At 35.0% G+C, this 23283-nt stretch overlaps 1 protein-coding gene across 9 annotated transcripts in view; it reads left to right on the top strand.

Moving 5' to 3' along the window:
• Positions 1-23283, top strand: part of NEK1 (NIMA related kinase 1) — a 221576-nt gene that overhangs the window by 27909 nt on the left and 170384 nt on the right. For all 9 annotated transcript variants that reach the window (XM_077772766.1, XM_077773160.1, XM_077772902.1 and 6 more), the window contains 7 exons: positions 5387-5470; positions 8618-8685; positions 8820-8906; positions 11921-11975; positions 14495-14695; positions 19704-19764; positions 22309-22460. In XM_077772766.1, the coding sequence (XP_077628892.1) occupies positions 5387-5470; positions 8618-8685; positions 8820-8906; positions 11921-11975; positions 14495-14695; positions 19704-19764; positions 22309-22460 (708 nt within the window). The remainder of the gene's footprint in view (positions 1-5386; positions 5471-8617; positions 8686-8819; positions 8907-11920; positions 11976-14494; positions 14696-19703; positions 19765-22308; positions 22461-23283) is intronic.

The raw sequence follows: 23283 nt of genomic DNA, 5'->3' as shown, positions 1-23283 counted from the left end.
TTTGAATTTCCTTGTTGATGAGTGATCTTGAGCATTTTTTCATGTGTCTTTTTGCCACTTGGATGTCTTCTTTAGAGAATTATCTATTCATATCCTTTGCCCATATCTTCACTGGGTTATGTTTTTGAGTATTGAGTTTAGTAAGTTCTTTATACATTTTGGATACTAACCCTTGATCTTCTATGTCATTTGCAAATATCTTCTCCCATTCCATTGGTTGCCTTTTAGTTTTGCTGATTGTTTCCTTCACTGTGCAGAAGTTTTTATTTTGATGAGGGTCCCAATAGCTCATTATTGCTTTTGTTTCCCTTGCCTCTGGAGACATGTTGAGTAAGAAGTTGCTGCAACTGAGGTCAAAGAGGTATTTCCTGGTTTCTCCTCTAGGATTTTGATGACTTCCTCTCTTACATTTAGGTTTTTCATCCATTTTGAGTTTATTTTTGTGTATGGTGTAAGAAAGTTGTCTAGGTTCATTTCCTGCATGTTGCTGTCCAATTTTCCCAGCACCATTTGCTGAAGAGACTGTCTTTATTCCATTGGATATTCTTTCCTGCTTTGTCAAGGAATAGTTGGCCGTATGTTTGTGGGTCCATTTATGGGTTCTCTATTCTGTTCCATTGATCTGAATGTCTGTTTTTGTGCCAGTACCATACTGTCCTGATGATTACACTTGGTAATACAGTTTGAAGTCTGGGAGTGTGATGTCTCAAGCTTTGGTTTTCTTTTTCAAAATTACTGTGGCTATTTTGGGGTCTTTCCTGGTTCCATACAAAATTTAGGATTGTTTGTTTTCGCTCTGTGAAGAATGCTGGTGTTATTTTGATAAGGACTGCATTGAATATGTAGATTGCTTTGTGTAGTATTGACATTTTAACAGTGTTCTTCCAATCCAGGAGGATGGAATATTTTTCCATTTTTTTTGTGTCTTCTTCAATTTCTTTCATTAGCATTCTATAGTTTTCAGTGTATAGATTTTGACCTCTTTGTTTATGTTTATTCCTAAGTATTTTATGGTTTTTTTGGTGCAATTGTAAATGGGATTGATTACTTGATTTCCCTTTCTGTTGCTTCATTATTGGCATATAGGAATGCAACTGATTTCTGTGTGTTGATTTATCCTACGACTTTGCTTAATTCATGAATCAGTTCTAGCAGATTTTTGGTAGAATCTTTTGGGTTTCCCGTATGGAGTATCATGTCATCTCCAAAGAGTGAAAGTTTGACTTCCTCCTGGATGATTTTGGATGCCTTTTATCCCTTTGTGTTGCCTGATTGCTGAGGCTAAGAGTTCTAATACTTTGTTGAATATCCGTGGTGAGAGTGGACATCCCTGTTGTGTTCCTGACCTTAGGGGGAACTCAATTTTTCCCCATTGAGGATGACAGTAGCAGTGGGTCTTTCATTTATGGCTTTTATGATCTTGAGGTAATCTCCTATCTTTACTTTCTTGAGGATTTTTATCAAGAAAGGATGCTGTATTTTGTCAGATGCTTTCTCTGCACATTGTTTTGTGTTTTTAAATACATACCTGTTGTGTGATACCTCATTCAGTTCTGCTTTTCCCCTAGTACTGTTTCAGATCCATTTGCTTTGCTATCTGTGCATTTGTTGCTTCTAGCTACGATGTAATGCTCCATGGTATTCATCCAGCTCTACACTTATTTTTATTGCATCATACACCCTTAATTAGTGTAGTCACAATAATTTCACATTAGAATTATTTCTCCAGCAAGGTTGTAATTTACTGTAAAACAGAGATCACAGTTTTCACTAATGTCCTCTCAGGGTACTTAGGAAAGCTGAGATGGCACAACTAATCATTTGTTTGATAATACCATATAGATGGGGACTTATGGTTTCTTGGCAGCAACTTGAAAATATGATCACGTGAGATCTTGGGTTATATTTTAGTTAAATACTATTAAATAAGGTAATGTCCTATTTCTCACTTTACTTACCTCCTGTTTCCTTNATATGATATTTGTCCTTCTCTGCCTGACTTATTTCGCTCAGCATAACACCCTCAAGGTCCATCCATGTTGCTACACATGGCCAGATTTTATCATTGTTCTACTTAACCAGCTTGGTAATTGTTGTGTTAACAAATGACTTAACTGTTTTGAGATTATTTCCTCATTAATAGGAATGTTCATACCACATAGCCAACTTCCCTGTTGTGGCGAAGTCAAATAGTGATGTATGTTAATGTACAGAGTGCTAGTTTTTATTAGAATTGTACCTAATGCATTCGATTGCTTATGTTCATTTTTACTCATTTGTCTTTATTAAACTTTAAAATGTTTGCTATTAAATTTCATAACATTCTATAAAATGCATTGATAGTCTGTGGATTTGGTTCTGCAGTTGGATAAATGTTCTTAGTACATAATGATGTATGTGTGTGTTCTATATATTATGCATCTTGTCGTCCTAGAAATTATTATGGAGATTATGATATTATTCCATAATAAGCAATAAGAATTTAGCAAGTCTTTTTTTTAAATTAATAGAATTTTTCTACTCTTTAGAATGATGTTTTGTTAGCACAAATAAGAACATTGTATATTTTAGCCTCTTTGAAATGGGAATTATTTAAACAGAAACATCCTACTCCTACTACATCCTGCATGCTCTGGGATTTGAGGCCAGAGGTCATTTTTTGTTTTAGACTGCAGGGTGGCATAAATCTGAGATAGTTTTGTCCATTTCTAGAATGGAAGTAGGAAGAGAAAGACCTGTGAAACAAGATGATTTAGACTGGAAGTCTGGTTAATTTATTATAGTAACCAGTACTAGAATAAAATTTTTTTATAGGGATATTTGATAAGGGCTTGATGAATATTTTCCTTAAGTGTAAATCTTGATAGCAAGTCATTGGCAAATGTCTAGAACCCTCCCATAAAGCATCTGTTTTCTGCAATATTTATTTAATAATTTCCTATACAAATTTAACCCTGGAAAGGCTGAGCTTCTTTGTTGATTTGGCAAGTCTTAGCATCCAGCTCTTACAACAATGTTGAGCTAATTAATATATTGATAGCGTATTTACTAATAATAGTATATGTACCTGAAAAAGAATATATGTTTACCTCTTAAAGTGACAAAATATTTTTAGATAAATGTAGATGGATAGGATTCTGGGAAGATGGTAGAGCAGGAAGCAAGAAGAATCTGTCTCTCCACCTACATGACAATTACAGTGGCAGAATCTATCCCATGGAACTGTTTTGGATCTCTGGGGTCTATTGTGGGCATGCAATTTGTAGGTGAAAGCTTAAATAATAAATTTGTTTATTTTCAGTCATTTTTACCTCTTAGCTAGGTAACAGAGGCTGCTACCCATTTCCTACCCCCCTAGCACCCAGACATCCAGCCCTGCATACTTTCCAGAAGCAGTTGAATGTACCTTGTGGGAACCAGGGTGAGCAAAAAGGTCCATGTCCTCCAGATGTCAGGGATCTGTGCTCTGATTATTTATTATTGTCATTATTATTTTAAAGAGAATGAGAGAGTTCACAGGTTGGGAGAGGGGCAGAGGAAGAAAGAGAGAGAGAGAGAGAGAGAGAATCTTAAGCAGAAGCAGGTTCCATACTCAGTTCATAGCCTAACATAGGGTTCAGTACCATGACTCTGGCATCATGACCAGAGCCGAATTCAGAAGTTGAACATTCAACTGACTGAGCTACCCAGGCACCCCTGTTCTCTGATTGTTAATTGCAATTTCTGATCTTGGAGGTGCAGACAAGGAGGTGGACAGCCATTGTTGTTGTACCTCTCCCCTGGTTGAAAGCCCCACTCTTTCATGCTGAGGTGACTTCCAGAGTAAAGGGCTAGTGTCCCCCCCCCCTTTTTCCCTTCTTCATTTCTCTTTTTTCCCCTTTAAGGAGACATGAAAGTATTTAATTCTTTTCAATGGCTAGTACAGTGATATCACAATATATTTAAATGTGCATTTAGGTGTTTATATTTTTTTGTTTTGATGAACATTGCTGGGATAAACATCCTTTTGTATTTGTGATACTGTATCTGTAGGACAAATTTGAAATTTCAGCTGCTCTTTCAAATGGTATGTGAATTTAAAATTTTTACATACTTTGCCAAATGACTATAATTAACTTTCTCACAAACAAGGTATGCAGAGACTTGTTTCCTCACATTCTGGCCAACCTTGTGTGTTATTTATTTTTCTCAAGTTACAAAAGTATCTTATTTTAATTAGTGTTATTATTAAGAAAATTTTTATTAGTATTTTGTGTATACATTTATTGGCTTATATTTTCTCCATCATTTACCTTTCCAGTCTTTTCTCCACTTATTTTGAATGCCAGTATTTTTCTTAATGATTTGGAAGAACTTTTGCATATTACAGAATTAGCAGTCTATCAATTATGTTGCAAGTATTTTCTTAAATAATTATTATACTTGATTATATATTTTGCCGTGCAGATGTTTTAAATTTTATATAGTCAACATTGTCAATCTTTATTCTTATGATTTACAGGTTTTGATGTTTTGAAATTCCTTCTTCAGTCAAAGATTATAGAAAATCAAACTGTATTTTGTTTTACCATTTTATAGTTTAATTTTTACCTGTTTAAAAATACCATCTGCTAGGAATTCTTTTGATGTTAGGAATGAGTTAGAACTTAAGACCTTGTACTTTCAAGTAGCCAATTTCAGAAATTGTGTTTATATGGCGAATGTGGAAAGAGATAAAACTCAGCTATGTCTTTCAAATTTCTAGCCTGATATTTTTCCTCTCATGATTTTTATTTATGGAGAAAAAAGATGTATTTAAAAATAAAGTCACAGGGGCACCTGGGTCGCTCAGTTGGTTGGGTGTCCGACTTCGGCTCAGGTCATGATCTCACGGTTTGTGGGTTTGGGCCCCACTTCGGCCTCTGTGCCAGCTCAGAGCCTGGAGCCTGTTTTGGATTCTGTGTCTCCCTCTCTCTCTGACCCTCCCCTGCTCGCTCGCTCTCACTTGCTCCCTCGCTCTCAGAAATAAATTTTTAAAAACATTAAAAAATTAAAAAAATAAAAATAAAGTCACTTACAATCATAGTGTCATAAAATATAAAGTATTTTCATTTTTTGCTCTTTTCTGGAAATTTCTTTCTATATTCTGATTTGTAACAATGCTTCAGTAGCAGTCTCTTACGTTTTAAAGTCAGTGTGAACCCTTGCACATAATGTATCAGCTTGAATAACTACTTCATGTTAGTGACATTAATTACAGTGAAGTTAAAAATTATAGCCTAAATTTGTTTTTTAAGGACTTAGTTCCCCTCAACCCCATATATCCCTGAATGCTTTTTTTTGGTGGAAAGAGATACTGTGAAATGTAAATTTTAAAAGAAATGACAAATCTGATTTTCCCTCTTAGATTTTGGACTGGTTTGTGCAGATATGTTTGGCCTTGAAACATGTCCATGATCGAAAAATTCTTCATCGAGACATAAAGTCACAGGTATGTTTATTCTGTCACTAATAGCTTCTAAATGGATATGGACGTGGAGCCAGCATTGTCTTAGGCTACAATTCTTTAATCTGATCCAGTCTGCATTGGATTATCTGTTCTCCCTTCACTGTTCCCTCTTCACTGTAATCCTAGATATCCTCATTATATGCCTTGTGTGTTAGAGCTCCTGCCTCCTCCCTATATCCCCCTCCTTCTGGGTTTAGTCTCATAATGACGGGGAAAAAACCCAAAGAATAAATATGTGGAAGGTATATTTTGGGAGGATATTGTATGTCTGAAAATGACTTTTTTCCATTCTCTTTAATGATAATTTGGATATAAACTTCTAGGTTGGAAATTTGTTTTCCTACAGAATTTTGAAGATATTGGTCATTTGTCTCTTGGCTTCTAGTGTTGCTGTTTAGGAATTTAAAGCCAGTGATTGCTTATCCTGTTTTTTCTCTTTGGATGATTATGGGATATTCTGTATGTACCCGTTGTTCTGAAATTTCATAGGGTTGTGCATTGGTGAAGTTCAGTTTTTATTTCTTACGTTGTGTACTTTTGATCTGAGAATGTATATTTCCCTTAGAAATGTTCTGGAAAATGTTTAAAAGTATTTTTTCAGATATTATTTCTCTCTCACTACCTTCATGGTCTTCTGAATTATGTTTCTAGACCTATGTTGGAGCTTCTTAATCTAACCCTTCCAAGTACCCTATTTGTTCTTTCTCATTTTATTCCTTTGTCAGGTGCCTTTTAGGTGAATTCCTCAACCTGCTTTCCAGTTAGCCAGATCCTTTTTTAATTTTGTCTAAACTGATACATATCTATTTACTTTTTTTATAATGGCTATTTTTTCTCCAAGATTTTATTTTGTTTAAAAAAAATTTTTTAAATGTTTGTTTGTTTTTGAGAGAAGGACAGAGCCCAGGTGGGGGCAGAGAGAGAGGGAGACACAGAATCTGAAGCAGGCTCCAGGCTCTGAGCTGTCAGCACAGAGCCCGATGCGGGGCTCAGACTCATAGAGTGTGAGATCATGACCTGAGCTGAAGTCGGACACTTAACCAACTGAGCCACCCAGACACCCCCTTCAAGATTTCTACATGGTTTTTCATATACCTCTGTTCTTAATCTGATTGGTTTTTGTTTCATAATGTCTTGTTCTTTTTAAATGGATTTCTTTATGTCTTTGCAGTTTTCTTTTTTTGTTTGTTTGTTTTTCAAAGATTTTATTTTTAAGTAATCTCTACACCCAACATGGGGCTCAAACTTACAACCCTGAGATCAAGAGTCACATATTCCACTGACTGAGCCAGCCAGGCACCCCTCTCTTAGCTAAACATACTTATTTTAAAGTTTTTGTTGGACTGTTTTATAAAATTAATTCTGTCTCGAGTGAATTCTTGTTCTGATTATTTTATTGGCTTTTTTTTTTTTCCCCAAACTCTTTGTGAAGATGTTTTGTCCCCATAGCTCACTCATCTGTGCACAGAGGGTTCTATCATTGATGCCCCCCGGGCTCTCTCAGTCCTCACATTAGGTAGGTCAGAGGGGATTTCTCTCCTGGTGTCAAGGTCATGTGTTTGTCTTACCTTCTTACACCTGCAGCCTCTTGTATAGCCTGATTGCCTCAGAATGTGTAGTAGGAAGAGAAGGAGCTGTGATGGGAAATTCATACCTCATCCCTGTCCCCCAACCCTCTGCCACCTAATTCCAATTTCACCCCATTTTACTCCATCCCACTCATCCCCACTTTGTGTCATCTTTGCCTGTGAACATGTGTCTGATTAAGTCTCCTGAATGATGTGGAGTTTAACTCATGTTCCACAGATTCCTGCCTTTACTGTTTGATAGAGCATTGGAGTTACATATTTATGAATGCAAATTAATTGGATAAATTGTTGGAAAATTTGAAGATTCTTTTGCTCTATTTAGGCTAATTAGAATTTTTATGCAGTTTTTTTTTTAATGGCGGTATCTGGGTTCATTTTTTTGAAGTTATATTGAGGTATATTTCAAATACCATAACATTCACTATAATGTTTACGGTTATGTTCAAATAGTTTAACATTTTCATCACTGAAAATGTACAGTTCAGTGATTTTTAGTATATTCACAGAGTTTTGAAACCATTACCATTCTCAATTTGAGAACATTTTTTTATCATTCCAAAAAGAAACGCTGTACCATTAACAATCACTTTCTATTCTGTCTCTACCTAGATTCTGGAAACCACTAATCTACTTTCCTTCTCAGTGGATTTGCCTGTTTCTGGACATTTTATATAAGTGGAATCGTATAATATGTGACTGTGTATTTTAAGTGGGCTGTCTTTTGTTGCTAGTGAATTGTAAGAGTTCTTTATTCTGGATACAAATTCCTTGTCAGATACACGACTTGCAAATATTTTCTCCAGTTCTGTGGGTTGTCTGTTCACTTTTGATAATGCTCTTTGAACAGAAGTTTTTAATTTTGATGAATTCCAATTTATTTATATATTTTTTCTTTGCTTGTCCTTTTGGTGTCCTCTTTAAGAAACCATTGCCCAACCCAATAACGCAAAGGTATACTTCCATATATTCATTCCTCTAGCAGTTTTATAGTTTTAGTTCTTGTATTTAGGAATCCATTTTGAGTTAATTTTTGTGTATGGTATAAGGATCTACATTCATTCTTTTGATTATGGATATCCAGTTATTCCAGCTTTTTAAAAAATGTTTATTTATGGAGCATCTGGGTGGCTCAGTCAGTTCAGTGTCTGACTTTGGCTCAGGTCATGATCTCATGGGTTCATGAGTTCAAGCCCCACATCGGGCTTTGTGCTCACAGCTCAGAGCCTGGAGCCTGTTTCGGATTCTGTGTTTCCCTCTCTCTGCCTCTCCCTGCTTATGCTCTGTCTCTCTCTCCTTCAAAAATAAACAAATATTAAAAAAATTATATATTTTTGAGAGAGAGCACAGAGGAAGGACAGAGAGAGGGACATAGAGGATCTGAAGTGGGCTTCTCTCTAGCAGAGAGCCCAATGTGGAGCCGTGAGAAAGCTGGCACTTCCCAGCTTTTTTTAAACCAGATTGGTGAAACCTTTTTTTGGTGAAAGGAGTTGTCAGAACTGGACTGTAACAATATTTCTGGCTTTTTATATCTCTTAAACAGAACATATTTTTAACCAAAGATGGGACAATACAACTTGGAGATTTTGGAATCGCTAGAGTACTTAATAGGTAACGTATTAATTTTAAACATATTTGTTTTAAACATATTTGTTTTGATATAATGTCCATGATGGTGTATATGTTGTAATTTATAATATATTTTAGTATCTTAAGCTTGTCCAATAATTCTTTTTTTGTTCTAGTACTGTGGAGCTGGCTCGAACTTGCATAGGGACCCCATACTACTTGTCACCTGAAATCTGTGAAAATAAACCTTACAATAATAAAAGGTATTTAAAATGATATTCATTACAGGATATATTTCCTTTAAATATTTCTCTTGTGCTGTATTTACTGATCTTCTGACCTTCAGAATAATATTCCAAATCATTAATACTAACATAAACATAAGTGTAAATATATATATATAACATATACACACACACATATACCCATTTTTTTTTGTTGTTTTTTTTTTTACTGTACAATGAGGGGGATTGCAAAGAAGTTATTTCACTATCTTTCTAAAGGAACTATAGAAAGTATCACCATATTGTTTAAGTTATAATTGGAAATAGAGTACTTTCTTTGGTCTTTGTAATAGCACTTCTATTGAAATACATAATAGTTAATATTTATTAAACACCCACTATATGCCCAGCACTGGTTTTAATACTCTCTGTGTATTGACTCCTTTACTCTTCACAATAAGCTAATGAGTTGTAGGCATTAATTATTCCTCCTTTTCCTTGTAAGGAAAGCCAAATGCAGAGAGAGAGAGGGAAAGCAATTTGAAAGTCCCAGGCATCTGGCTCCCAAGCCCAAATCCCTAACATTGAGTTGTATTGTGGATAACGGATTGTAGACTATGTGACTGGGATGAAGAATTCTGCTGCTGAATTCTATTTACCATTTAATTTCTTTCTAACTGAAATATACTGTCCAAGAAATATTGGTCTTAAATTTGAAAGCAGGTTTGCCTGGGTGGCTCAGTCACTTACGTGACTGACTTTGGCTTCGGACATGATTTCGTGGTTCATGAGTTCGAGCTCGGCGTTGGGCTCTGCACTGACAGAAATAGCATTGAAGTCTAAAATTACTTCAGCTCAGGGCACGTGAGCACACAGCTATAAGCTTGTATGTGTGCACGCGTACTCTCTCTCAAAATAGTAAGTAAATTAAAAAAAATTTGAAAGCACCCACAGAAATTAAAAGGAAGAAAGTGATGGCTCTTTTTTTGAGAGTAGGAAGGAAGCTGTGTTTAAAACCTGAGCACTTGAGGCTGAGAACCTCATTCCTAGCAGTGTATTTTTTCAATGAATTTAAATTACAATAATCAATCTAGTTCACGGAAAGTATTATTGATGTATATTCTTAATGATACTAGGATTTTCTTTGAGGCAAAGTAATTTTTTAAGTTTATATCATTATTTTGGCGGGGGGTGGGTGGAGAGTAGGGGCAGGAGAGAATCTCAAGCAGGCGCTGCCAGTGTCAGCAAGGAGCCCAAAGCAGGGCTTGAACTTATGAACTGTGACATCATGACCTGAGCCTAAATCAGAAGTTGGATGCTTAACCAACTGAGCCACCCGTGTGCCTGATGTAATTAGATGTATTTCTGTGTCTTATGAATAAGACAACTGCGAAAAATATCGGTCTTTATCTTTAAATTAGAAATGTATTTAATCATCCTTTGGATAATTTTTTTTAATGTTTATTTTTATTTTTGAGAGACAGACAGAGAGAGACAGAGTGTGAGTGGAGGAGGGGCAACAGGGAGACACAGAATTCGAAGTAGGCTTCAGGCTGCCAGCTGTCAGCACAGAGCCCGATAGTGGCTCCAACTCATGGAACTGTGAGATCTTGACCTGAGCTGAAGTTGGATGGTTAACCGATTCAGCCAACCAGGCGCCCCTGGAGAATTTTCTATAAAACCAATTTTGTGGTGAAAAATTTTTTTTTTAATTTTTTAATTTTTTAAATTTATTTCTGAGAGAGAGAAAGAAAGCGTGAGCAGGGGAGGGTCATAGAGAGAGGGAGACACAGAATCTGAAACAGGCTCCAGGCTTTGAGCTAGCTGTCAGCACAGAGCCTGATGTGGGGCTCAAACCCACAAACCGTGAGATCATGACCTGAGCTGAAGTCGGACGCTTAACCAACTGAGCCACCCAGGCGCCCCTAGTGAAAATGTTTTAAAAATGTCATGGGTGAGCATTGTCAGTATACTCTAAAATTCATATTTTTCTAAATATGTCTTTAAGTATTTTTTAAAATAAGATCATTAGTGTAATTGTTTTGATTATACATGTTACATGTACTAACATGTTCAAGTTACTAAATAGCTTAATTATGTTCACATTTTTTTTTTGCAAGTTGATCTTGAAATTAAATAGATTTGGGGGATTTATAGATTTATATTTTTAGTTTTTTGTGAGTTTGGTTAAAGGTGACTTTGGGATTTCAGTACTGGATTTTCTTCTTTTCCAGTAAGTTCAGCTTTCAGGAGCAGCGGTCTTTTGTTAATTACTAAGGGCAACTGTAGCTCTATGAGATTTTTATTTTTTCTTTTTAAAAATGTAAAGTAGTGTTTTTTTAATTATAAAAATATGTATAAAGGAGAGGAAGAAACTATAAGAGATAACATAATAAGTCCTTAAATTAAGATTAAATATATCTACCTTACATAATATTTCTGTTGGCTGTCATCTTTATTTCAGGTTAATTTGAGTAAATTAATATTTTCTTATTTATCATTAAAATGTATTTTGCTTTTATAATATATATTTTTATTTTATTTTATTTTATTGTTTAAAAAATGTTTATTTTGAGAAATAGCACACCATGTGCACCTAGAGGTGGGGCAGGAAAGAGGGAGAAAGAATCCCAAGTACGTCCTGTACTGTCAGTGCTGCCCTGATGTGGGGTGGGGCTCGATCCCGTGAACCACGAGATCATGACTCGGGCTGAAGTCAAGAGTNCTGCCCTTATAATATGTTTCTAAATCATGGTATTTCATAAATAATTAAATGAAATAACTAGAATATTCATGAAATTTACTGATTTTTGTTCTTTTAAATATTATATTTCCTTAATAAAACTTTAAAATAATTGCTTGGGCAACTGCTGTTCTTCTAATCTGGGATAGTTACTTTTATCATTTGGTTATGGTTGAAATTTTGAGTTTTAAGGGATGTATTTTGTGGAACACATTCTCAGAAAGCATTTTCATTCTGCTTTTGTTTCCTTTAAAAAAATTTATGTAAATTCTGATACTTAGAGAAAATTTCTCGTTTTTCCCTATTCTAGTGACATTTGGGCTCTGGGGTGTGTCCTGTATGAGATGTGCACACTTAAACATGCAGTAAGTAGTAGCTTCTGAAATATTTTAAAAATTATGTCTTAAAGTACCTGTAGTATTTCTATATTTTAAAAATCATATGCCATCTTTCAGGTGACCCACTTGTACTGGAAATCCTTCTGTTAGTTTTTAAGTTTCTCATCTTCTTTCAAGTATAAATTTAAATAGATTTTCCTTTAATATATGCATATATTACATATGTATGTTATATATTTATTATTATAATAGGTATATCATCCTTTTTTCCAGGAAATTATTTCTAATGACAAAAACAAATTTGCTGTCTTTTTAATGTTATATTCATGTGTGAATTTGGCATTTTAACTTATTTATTTCATCTTAGTGATTTCTTTCAAAACACCCAAATTATTTGAATTTTGTATTGAAATTGAAGAACAGTTTTTCACCATATTCATTGAGGGATTTTATCAATTCAAATCCTCTTTATTAAAACTTTTATTTTTTAGACTTTGTTGAGATGGCACGTAATACACTCAGAAGGGGGAGTTTTTGTCTTAAATAGGTTGAATTTTAGTCACTTTTTATTTCAAAATTTTTCTTTTTAAAAATGTTCCCCCATTAAACAGTAATGTACTTTCATTACAGAAGTGAATGAATATCAAAAGCAGTTCCTCCAAATGATAATAAGTACTTATAATATTTTGTTGTTTCCTTCCAGGCTTTCTTCTACATTAGTTTATAAAATGATTTTTTCCCTTTCTCTAAAGTCTGATTATATTTTATAAGTAGTTTTATAAACCTGTTTGTACTTTCTGATATTATTTGGAGAATATTTTGTGGTGGTTTGTTTTTTCATCATTGCATACTCTTCTACTATATTGCCTTAGCTGTTTATTTTTCTTTCTCAAGGTAAAAAAGCATACCAAAGTGATGTGGAATGGTACTTATCAGATGTGTATTTGAAAGAATTGGTCATTTTTTTCTGACACATAGTCATTTTAGGTCTAAATCAGTGTATTTTCTTTCATTTTTCGTCTACATTGTTCTGTTACCATTGCTGCTGTATTTTGGAATTATTTACACTTAAGTAGACACATGTAATTAAGTAATTCACTAACCTTTATGAAAAGTTTGTCATTTGAGAGATAAATGAAAATTGATTGTAGTGAAGGGATAATTTTTCATTCTGCATTTAGAATTCCTTCTTAGGTACATAGATATTTCTAGACCACTGGATTGTACTCACATTTTAATAAGGTGAATATCATATTTTAATTGTGTAGAGATTTCAACATTTAACAGAACTTTTTTATCTTGGTATAATCATCAATACCTAATTTATAGCAAGTTTTGTTTTGTTAATGTGCATGTTAAGAACATGTTAAAAAAAAAAAAAAAGAACATGTTACAGGGGCGCCTGGGTGGCTCAGTTGGTTAAATGTCTGACTTTGGTTCAGGTCATGATTTCATGGTTCGTGGGTTCGAGCCCCATGTCGGGCTCTGTGCTGGAGCCTGCTTCAGATTCTGTGTCTCCCTCTCTCTCTGACCCTCCCTTGCTAATGCTGTCTTTCTCTCTCAAAAATAAATAAACATTAAAAAAAAAGAACATGATACAGTGTACAGCTGTTCTGTACTTTTTTAGCAGAGGTATCCAAAGCTTCCCTTTACTTCGAAACTGAAATCTTTTGATCTTAAACTGCCCTACTTCTGTTTGTTTTTTTCTTAATTTCAGTTAGAGTTTATAGTGTGTTTATTCTTTCTTTAAGTTTGGTTATTTACTTAGAGAGACAGAGACAGTGTGAGTTAGGGAGGGGCAAAGAGAGGGAGAGAGACAGAATCCCAAGCAGGCTTCTTGCTGCCAGTGTAGAACCCCATGTGGGGCCTGAATCCATGAAACTACCAGATCATGACCTGAGCCAGAACCAAGAGTCAGAGGCTTAACCGACTGATCCACCCAGGTGCCCCTGTTGTGTTTACTCTTAAAATATATACTATTCCCATTGATATGGCTTATATTCCTCTTTGGAATGTTTGCCACATTGCTCCTTAGATGGCTTTTGAGAGTGTCACATACTTATTAATAATAAACAGTGTTTAAAAGGAAAGTAATTAGTATTTTTATTATATTTTTCTCAGATACTTGTAGTTATGTAGTTAATTTCCTTTCCCAGTTACTGCAACAGGGCACACAGGTAGGCAGGTCTTAAATGAAGACTACAAGGTTTGTTTGTTTTTTTCTTTATTATTATTCTTATGTTTTTATAAAATCTTTAATACCTTTATTCCATCTTTCAGTGTGTTGAATAGGTAAAAATTAATCTTATAGCAAGTTATGTTTTACAAGGACTGTTAATCTCTTTTAAGTATGTTTATAAATAACTAAGTGAACTTTGTTCTAAAGAACATATGCTAAATATATATATGTACATGTATATGCTGATTAAAATATTTATAAGAGGATTATAGTTCTGTTCTCTAGGAAAAGAACTATTTCTCATTGTTTATTCCTATTTTCAATTTATGTATGTTTCATATATGTTAATTTATTTTCTGGATTTTAGTTTGAAGCTGGCAGTATGAAAAATCTGGTACTGAAGATAATATCTGGATCTTTTCCACCTGTGTCTTTACATTATTCTTATGATCTCCGCAATTTACTCTCTCAGTTATTTAAAAGAAATCCTAGGGATAGACCATCTGTCAACTCCATATTGGAGAAAGGTTTTATAGCCAAACGCATTGAAAAGTTTCTCTCACCTCAGGTATGTGTTTTGTTTTGTTTCGTTTACCTTAAAATAGTAAGGTTTTGGTGCTTAATTAGGACACGGCCTATGTTTTGAGGAGGGCACATCACAATTCTGGGAGATTGAAGTAGCTTTTTCAGATAATACCAGAGTCATTGTTCTTTCCATTCTCATAAAATTCTTCCCCTTTGTATTTGTTTCCTAGTTGTGAATCTGTAGTAGAGAAAACATTCCTCCTGTGTTTCCTCTTAATATTTAATACTGAAATTTTTACACTTCCAGTTACCAAATGTGTGGTAGTTTTCCCACACCGAGCAATTCTGCAACACAGCTGGGTGTCCTGCAATTTAGTTAAGTTTGGCACTGTCTACCTGGAGATGTAGAACACCATATCCCACAGATTAAGGGCTCAGTCCTACAAGACTGCCCTACTTTTGAAGCCAATGGCAGGTTTAGGTTGTCACCTGTGCTTTTGACTGACCAGCTATAAATCAGAGGTTCCCACAACCCCTTCTCTGGTTTGATTACTAGAGTGGTTCACAGAATTCAGAGAAACATTTACTTAAGTTTACCAGTTTATTGTGAAGGAATACTAACTACAAACGATACAGATGAACAGGCAGGTGAAGGGATACATAGGGAAGGCTCTGAAGTGTCCTGAGTGCAGGAGCTTTTGTTCCGTCAGACTGGGATGTGCCACCCTGCTGGCATGGTGACCAACACAGAAGCTATCTGAATCCTGTCCTTCAGTTTTTTTATGGAGGCTTTATTATGTAGACATGATTGATTAAATCATTGGTCCTTAGTGTTTGATTCAACCTCTAGTCCCTTTCCTCCCCAGAAGGGGAGCAGGACTGAAAGTTCCCACATGCTAACGTGAGGCAGATTTCCCTGGCAATTAGCTTCCATCCTTAGGGACTTTCCACATGTCACCTCGTTAACATAGACTCTGGAGTGTAGTGAAAAGAGCTTGTTAAGAATAACAGAAGACACCTTTATCCTTTTTGGATTTTTTTGGATACCTTTATCCTCTTACTAGTTAGGTAATTTAAGAGTTTTAGGAGCTGTGTGCCAGGAACTGGATACTGAATATTTATTTTTTAATATATATCACAGTATCACAAAATCATTCCTCTGTCTCAGGTTTCTATTGTTTTGTTTTGTTTATCATGGTACAGTGTGCATAACATAAAATGTATCATCTTAATATTTTGAGTGCTCAGTTCAGTGGCATTAAATAGACTTTCACAGGGCATCTGGGTGGCTCATTGGTTAAACCTCTGACTTCAGCTCAGGTCATGATCTCATGGTTTCTGAGTTCAAGCCCCACATCGGTCTCTGTGCTGACAGCTCAGAGCCTGGAGCCTGCTTCAGATTCTGTATCTCCCTCTCTCTCTCTGCCCCTTCCCTGCTCGTGTTCTGTCTCTCTCTCAAAAATAAATATTAAAAAAAATTTTTTTTAAATAGACTTTCACTGCTGTGCAATTACTGCTACCATTCAGTTTCATAGCTCTTCACCCTGTAGAACAAACTCAATGCCCAGTAACCACTAACTCCCTTTTCCCCTCTGCCACAACTCCTGGCAGCTGCCTCTCTACTCTCTGTCTTCTTGGGCTTCTAACTGTAATCTTATTACTAAAAACAATTTTTAACTCAGTGTAGTTAACACACACAGTGTTATTAATTTTACATGTATGTTATAGTGATTCAGTGATTCTGTATAATAGTGCTCATCAGGATGGGTACTCTTGATCACCTCACCTACTCACCCACCACCCACCCAGCCCCCTCCCTGATGGTAACCATCTCTAACTGTAAAGTTCTTAAACCTTTCTGTGCCTTACTTTACTGACCTGTAAACAGTGAGATTATAAATACATCTAAATCATGAGGTGGTTATAAGAATTAAAAAAAAAAATGATAATGTATGTAAACTGCTAGGGTGTCTAGCATGTAGTAAGTGCTCAATATATTCAATGTAAAATATCACTATGTTGTCTTATACTAATATAAATATATTAGTTTCAAGTTATATGATTGTATTGTATTTAATAATTATTGGAAACAATTCTCTGGGCACGTGTATGTATAATAGATTATTGATCACGATTTTTTCTCTAGTACTCACATAATTTGCATAATAAATATTTGTTGAGTTGAACTAAAATTTTAATTTGATGGGACTTGTTAAATATACCAAGACAATTAGTACAGGTTATTGATAGAAATGATCACCTGAAACTGGAATTATTTTATATTACATGTACGTGTGGCCTATGTTAATTTAAATGATCACTGTCAAACATTTTTAAATTTAATGTTTGTTTATTTGTTGGGGGGGGTGGGTGGCCTAACTGGGGGAGTGGTAGAGAGAGTCCCAAGCAAGCTCCATACTTTCAGTGCAGAGCCACATGGCAGGGCTTGATCTCGCAAACTGTGAGATCATGACCTGAGCTGAAATCAAGTCAGATGCTTAACCAACTAAGCCACCCAGGTGCCCCTTTTAAACTCTTCTGTAAATTACATATCTAGCAAAATCATAGTTTTATTACTTTTTTTATTGCTAATTTTTTAAATTAAAAAAACACTTTTAATGTATACTTTAGAGAGAGACAGTGTGTGTGTGCCTGAGCCGGGGAGGGGCAGAGAGAGAGGGAGTCAGAGAATCTGAAGCAGACTGTGCTGTTAGCGCAAAGCCCAATGTGGGGCTTAAACCCATAAGTTGTGAGATCATGACCTGAGCAGAAAATGGATGCTCAAGCAAGTAAGCCACCCAGGCACCCCTTATTGCTTTTTTTTTTTTTTAAGTTTATTTACTTAGAGAGCAAGTGAGGGGCAGAGAAAGAGGAAGAGAGAGAATCTCAAGCAGCCTCCACGCTGTGAACGTGGGGCTGATGTGGGGCTCAGACTCATGAACCATGAGATCATGACCCCAGCCAAACCAAGAGTTGGATGCTTAACTGACTGAGCCACCCAGGCACCCCTAGTTTTATTATTTTTATGTACTCATGAGATGAGAGGGAGCTGTCCTGTATTCTCTGGCTTAATAGAACATCTGTGTGAACAAATAACTTTAAGAAAACAAGTGTGGATTTAACTGTTACTACCAGAGAATACATTAGTAACCAAGAAAGTCAGTTAAAATGTGTAGATTGAAGGTTAGCTATATAGGATATAGCAAGAATCTCTGAAATTTAAGTGTCTTATAATATTCCTTTGTTATAAATAACATTTTCAAGGATGATTCGTGATGCAGTATACTATTGTTTTATGCAACTACTGGACAAGAAAGAATAACTTCATTGAATCTTGCTGAAGTACCCCCTCCCAAAACCAGTGGTTAGGACATACAGTCTCAAGCACTAGAATTCAACTAACCAGCAATGAAAGAAAATATTCAAGCTTAATATGTCAAAATTTATAATATGGAAAGAAAAAAAAGGCAGATTATGATTATTAACAAGTAGAATATTTGATAGTATTTGTTTAGTATAGATATAGCTTCTTGTTGCTATTTAGATATCACTTAGATTTTATTTTTCTTGAAAGTTCTTCTTTGATTCTTAAGGCTTATTTTCTGCTATATATCACTTGTTCAGTATTTTAATGAGAAAGTTTATAGTATATTTTTTATGGCTTAAACTTTGAAACAATTCATGAGCTTTATTATAACATATAAACTACAATAATATTCTGTAGGGCTTTTTTTTTTTCTTCAGTCTCTTCTCTATGTACCATTAGCCAAGATTTAAGAGGGTTAATTCTCAATCTTGTACACCCTGGAAGAAGCTTGAGAAATCATGGTTAATTTCTACTTCATTTGGAGTCTAAGTGTTGTCCAGTAGTGCTTTCTGTGATGATGGAGTATTTCATATCTGCATTGTCCATATCTGCCTTGTAGCTACTAGTAACATGTGGTTTTTGAATAGTTAAAATGTGCCTACTGTGACCAAGGGGTTGAATTTTAGATTATATTTATTTAAAATTTTAATCTAAATAACTACACATGGGTGGAAATTATGTTGGATAGAACAGGATAGAGATTTCAGAATCTTCTTGGATTATATATGTCCCATCTCTTAGTTCATATTGCATTCACACAAAAAAGTAAAACTCACATTAAAGCAGTGAAAGAAACACTCTAGTTTGGGGCAAGTTGTAGTTCATAAATCACCCATTTTCTTCTATGAAAAAGGAAGGGGAAAATGCAACTATTCAGAAGAGAAAATATGTTTACACAGTTGCTCTGAATTGCCTATTAACCAGACCTTCACTTCATTTAATTTATCTTTTGGTGAAGTGGTTCTCAAGCTTTAGCATACATAAAAAATCACAGATGACATTGGTGGGTCCCATCGCTACAATTTTATGTTAGTGATTCTGAGGTGGTAGCCTGAGAATTTCCACATTTATTACATCCCTGATGGTGCTGATTCTGCCAGTATGAGATTTGAAAACTGCTATAGGGGAATTCTTAGTGGAACAGATGATCATCTCAGTCATGGTTTTTGGCCTGTTGGAGCCTCTGTTCCACTGCTACTGTGGGAATATTCTCCAGCAGTCCTCATTTCTCTTAAAAAAAGAGAAAATTCACTGGCTCTCCTCTACCCCACCCAGTAAGAAACAAAACAGGCTGAAAATTGAGTTAAATCAATGTTGGCATCAGTTTTGCACTTAAAGAGGGGAAAAAAAATTAGTGAATAGAGAGAGAAAATGACTGCAGGAAATCCTAATGATTGTTAGTTCTCAAAATATGTTTATGAATGCTAGGGAATAAGTACTGGAGTGTTTTAGTAATAGTAAAAAGAGATATATGTTGAATTATGTAAGAATTTTGTAAGAGTGGAAGGGAATTAACATGAGAGGAATTTGGTGAATGGGTTACTTAGGTTTAGTAAGTGTAGTTTATCTGATAGCATATTTGTGACTGAAAAAGGGAAAAAATGTAATCTGATTAATGGATAGGTTTTTCGTTTTGGCACTTAACATCTTTTCTAACTTTTTCTTTGTCCTCTTTCAATCTTAGCTGATAGCAGAAGAATTTTGTCTAAAAACATTTTCCAAGTTTGGAGCGCAACCTATACAAGGTAAATGCAATTAATAGGAGTCCAAACAGGTGTGTTTGCGGTAATTAATATACTAATGCCAATTAGTAATGCTTTCTAATTAAATTAGAGATATACATAGGTATAGTAAGTTGGATCATTGTAGATAAATTTAATTCAGGGAAAATGTATCTTTAAATTATTTTTGGGAGATGACAGTATATAGCACTTTCTGATGAATTAATCACAAAATCTCCATTTATTGTCTGCCTTATTAAATGAAATCTATCTTGAAATTGTCCATCTTTATCAGTTGCTTAGCTGCTATTCTAAGATTGTTGTAGAATGTTGTAAAATGCCTTACTTAAGTGTACATCTTTATGTAATATATTCTTTTGATATATACTTCATATTCTAAAATGTTTAAAAAGTAAGTTAATATAAAGTTAGGTACCTTACCAAGGACAATTTTCTTTTAAGTGTGGCCAGCAGGAAAGCATTTATAAGATTGTGGGTACAGTTATGTACTATGTTTGTGTCTCACACACACACGCACACGCGCGCGCCCACACACGCACACAACAAAGGATACTGTATTTCTTCTTCATAGGATGATACCAGAATGGATTTCTAAAATCAGTGGAAGTTATGTAAGATTTGAAGAGTATATTGTTTTCCAAACATAATGCTTTGCATGTTCTTCATTTTGAGTTTGAGTCAGTTACTAAAAATAAATACCGTATTATAAAACTGAGTAGATGTAAGCTGGAAGTGGGATGGCAGTGTGTTCTTAGGAAGGCCAACAATATTTACCTCTTCCTAAAGACCCTTAGACTCATCTCAGTGTGCAGAGACTGTCAGTCCCTGGGAAATCAATTCACTCTAAACAAAATTCACAAGAGACAGACAAACAGCAGAATCAGCATGTCTCTCCTGGAGGTCACGCCTCATGAGAAGTCAGATCTTGATCAAAAAGCCTCATTGTCACAAAGAGCAGAAATACTGCATGTCAGCACATTCTTTCCATGTAGATAAGCCTACACAGGAATTAGAAAGTTAATTTGTTGTAAGAGCAGTTGGATGACTGAAGTGTTTAATATCATGAGGCTCAAATAGGAGTTGTATTGCTGATGGGCCTGTAGATGCTTTGTGGGCCCCAACTCCCCATATTAAGCTTTATCCTACTGGTAGCCTTGTCACTGAGCCTGAAAACTGTTTCCAAATCAGTGAGTTAATTCTCCCTCTTTTCTGGATGTGAATGGGAACTATTCAATATTTTTCTCTTGGGAACCTTCACGTTTATACTTTTGAGACTTTACCTCCTTTTCCACTATGTGTGCCAGTATGTATACTGGTGTACACAGTATTTCTTTGGTGATGTTAATACATTTAGCCAAGTTACAATGTAGTTACAGTATATGTATTCTGATTTGATCTTACAGTTGAACTCTCAGAGGGAAAATTATTCTTTCACTTTTTTTAAGTTCCTAGTTAATATCTCTGAGAGACAGAAATAGTAGACTTTCCTCTAAAGTACTTCAATTTAAATGTTTTCTTGAATTTATTATTGTTCTAAGAATGACTTGACCTTGTCTAGATTTCAGTAAGGACTGAATTCATAATTGTTGTAGTACTTACCCTTTTTATATATCTCCTCTGATTATTTCTTCAAAAGTAGTCCATAAACATTGTTCTTGATACAGATTCCCCTCTAGAAAGTTTGACCATTTTATATTCCCACCATTAGTGTATAAAGATACCCATTTCATTAGACCCTGAACTATAATACTTGTTTTAAAGTGTTTGTTCTTCTGTAGGTCTGTAGGTAAGGCATCGTTCAGATTATAGATGAAGAAAGTGTTAGTGTTGCTCACAATAATGGCATTAGTGTTTAATAGTTGCTCTTAAAGTTTATGTGTTAATTTTGAAAGTAATCTCTAAAACAGTAAGTGTTCTCTTAAAAACATTTTTAACAGTTTTGATGAGTTATTCTGTACCACTCAATTCACCCATTTACAGTATACAATTCAGTGCTTTTTAGAATATTCACAGATTTATACAGTCATCACTCATACTCAATTTTAGGATGTGCTTTTTTTTAATACAAAATTTTCGTCTTAGAGATGTGTGGTCTTTTTTTTTTTTTTTCAAAGAATGGCTTTTAGAATCAAATAGTTTATAATTAAGGCGTTGACATGTGCTAAAGCGTGAATAAGGTATTTAACATAAAGTCAAACGTTGTCACTGATGGCAAAAATGAAAAAGTGCTATCTTGTTTTGTTTTTATTTTTTTAAATGTTTTATTTTTTTTGAGCGAGAGAGAGAGACAGTGTGAGCAGGGGAGGGTCAGAGAGAGAGGGAGATACAGAATCCAAAGCAGGCTCCAGGCTCTGAGCTAGCTGTCAGCACAGAGCCTGATGCAGGGCTCGAACCCATGAACTGTGCGATCATGACCTGAGCCGAGGTCGGATGCTTAACCGACTGAGCCACCCAGGTGCCCCAAAAAAGTGCTATCTTGAAGAATTTTGAAATTAAAGGTTTAAAATAAAGAACTCTAGAAAAAACTCTTTGTATCTTTTCATGTAGCTAAAAGACCAGCTTCAGGACAAAGCTTGGCTTCTGTTGTATCTGCTCAGAAAATTACAAAGCCTGCCGCCAAATATGGAGTACCTTTAACATATAAGAAATTTGGAGATAAAAAATTACATGAAAAGAAACCACTCCAAAAACATAAACAGGTATGATCTTATTATAAACTGTGTTAGTAACAAATTAAATTTGATCTTTTTTTATTGCAGCTCAATTCATTTATCTTGATACTCATAGAATTGTTTTCTTTAAGTTACTAAAGAATGCTGCTATTCCCTGCTTCATCAGCCTTCTAAAACTAGGAGAGTTACAGAATCAGAAGGAAACATGAAGTAGATATATTAAGTCGTTAGTGCAATAAAAAGAAAGTGATGTTATCTGTGAAATCACTTTTGAACAACCTAAGCAGAGCGTTTGTTTTTGTGCGTAAGACAAGTAAATGTAATACACTTGATAAAAATGTGGGAAAATTTTGTATTTGAGAATTTACAATCAGATAAATAAATCAAAATCATAGAGCTGGAAGGAATGTTACTGTATAGTCTGCTTTATAGTATTTAATTTTATTAAAAAATGTTTTTTTTCTGGGGGAGTGAGCAAGAGAAAGAGAACATGTACGTGCCCCTCCCACGCACATGCCCTCTCATGTGCTTGGGAGAGTGGCAGAGGGAAAGAGAGAGAGGATCTTAAGCGGGCTCAATCTCATGACCATGAGATCATGACCTGAACCGAAATCAAGAGTTGGCACTTAACCATCTGAGCCACCAGGCACCCCTACTTTGTAATATTTCAGATGAAAAAATTAAGGCTTATAGCATTTAGGTGACATGCCCACAAACACAGTATTAGTTGCAGGAATTTGACCTTATTCTTCATGTGAATAGCTGCACACTTTGGCATATGAAACCTGTTTTGTTTTGGACTACATATGCACATGCGTACATACATAGTGTTTAGGCACATGTGAACACA

Source organism: Crocuta crocuta, unplaced genomic scaffold, assembly GCF_008692635.1.
Source record: "Crocuta crocuta isolate KB4526 unplaced genomic scaffold, BGI_CrCroc_1.0 scaffold429, whole genome shotgun sequence".
Taxonomy (NCBI): domain Eukaryota; kingdom Metazoa; phylum Chordata; class Mammalia; order Carnivora; family Hyaenidae; genus Crocuta; species Crocuta crocuta.
Note: the sequence above shows the minus strand (reverse complement) of the source record. Positions and strands in the feature narration are given on the sequence as shown.